This window comes from Myotis brandtii, unplaced genomic scaffold (assembly GCF_000412655.1).
Source record: "Myotis brandtii unplaced genomic scaffold, ASM41265v1 scaffold517, whole genome shotgun sequence".
Classification (NCBI taxonomy): domain Eukaryota; kingdom Metazoa; phylum Chordata; class Mammalia; order Chiroptera; family Vespertilionidae; genus Myotis; species Myotis brandtii.
Window position 1 is genome coordinate 487,218 of NW_005369706.1, and position 645 is coordinate 487,862.

Consider the following 645-nt stretch of genomic DNA (forward strand, 5'->3'; position numbering starts at 1 on the left):
CCGGGCCCTTCTGCGCAGGCGCACTGGCGCCGCGGCCGCAGATTCCCGACTTCCGGTTCCGGCGGACCCGGAGGCCAGACTGAGGCTAATGGCGGCGTCCACGGAACCGAACCTAGAAGGCGTAGAGGAGGCCAAGGTGGAAGAGGAGCCGCGAGTTCTGGAACCCGGGGCCGCCCCGTTCGGAAATTTCCCTCACTATTCCCGCTTCCACTCTCCAGAGCAACGGCTCCGCCTCCTGCCTCCGGAGCTGCTTAGCCAGCTCTTCCCTCAGGGTCCCGAGAAGAAGCCGATTCTGGGGCTGGACGTGGGGTGTAACTCCGGGGTGAGTGACAGGGGAGGGGAGGGGTCGGCAGTCCAGCGGTTGGCTGCCTCCGTGTCGGCTGGGGTGCTGGCCTGGGCGTGGCGTCACACTTTTCCCAAAACGCGCTTAAAGGCACAGACGCCTCGTTGTTCTACTCCGTGTGCTTCTAGCTGCCCTCCCAGGCCCCCCTCCATCTGTCTTAGGAATCTCGGGCGGAATTTTTCTCAACTACGTTCCGAATTCTCGCGTCCCCACCTCCGCGTGCGCCACCTCGAGGCCAGACTCCGGGTGGGAAGGGCCACGTGTCGGGGCTTCTGGCGCCTGCCTTCTGTCCAGCGTGGGCT

General features: G+C 65.3%; 1 protein-coding gene across 1 annotated transcript in view; it reads left to right on the forward strand.

Moving 5' to 3' along the window:
* The first annotated feature begins 6 nt into the window (after nt 1–6).
* BCDIN3D (BCDIN3 domain containing) overlaps nt 7–645 on the forward strand; it is a 5,557-nt gene continuing 4,918 nt past the window's right edge. The window contains exon 1 of the mRNA XM_005877312.2: nt 7–322. Coding sequence (XP_005877374.1) covers nt 89–322 — 234 coding nt within the window. The 5' untranslated portion in view covers nt 7–88. The remainder of the gene's footprint in view (nt 323–645) is intronic.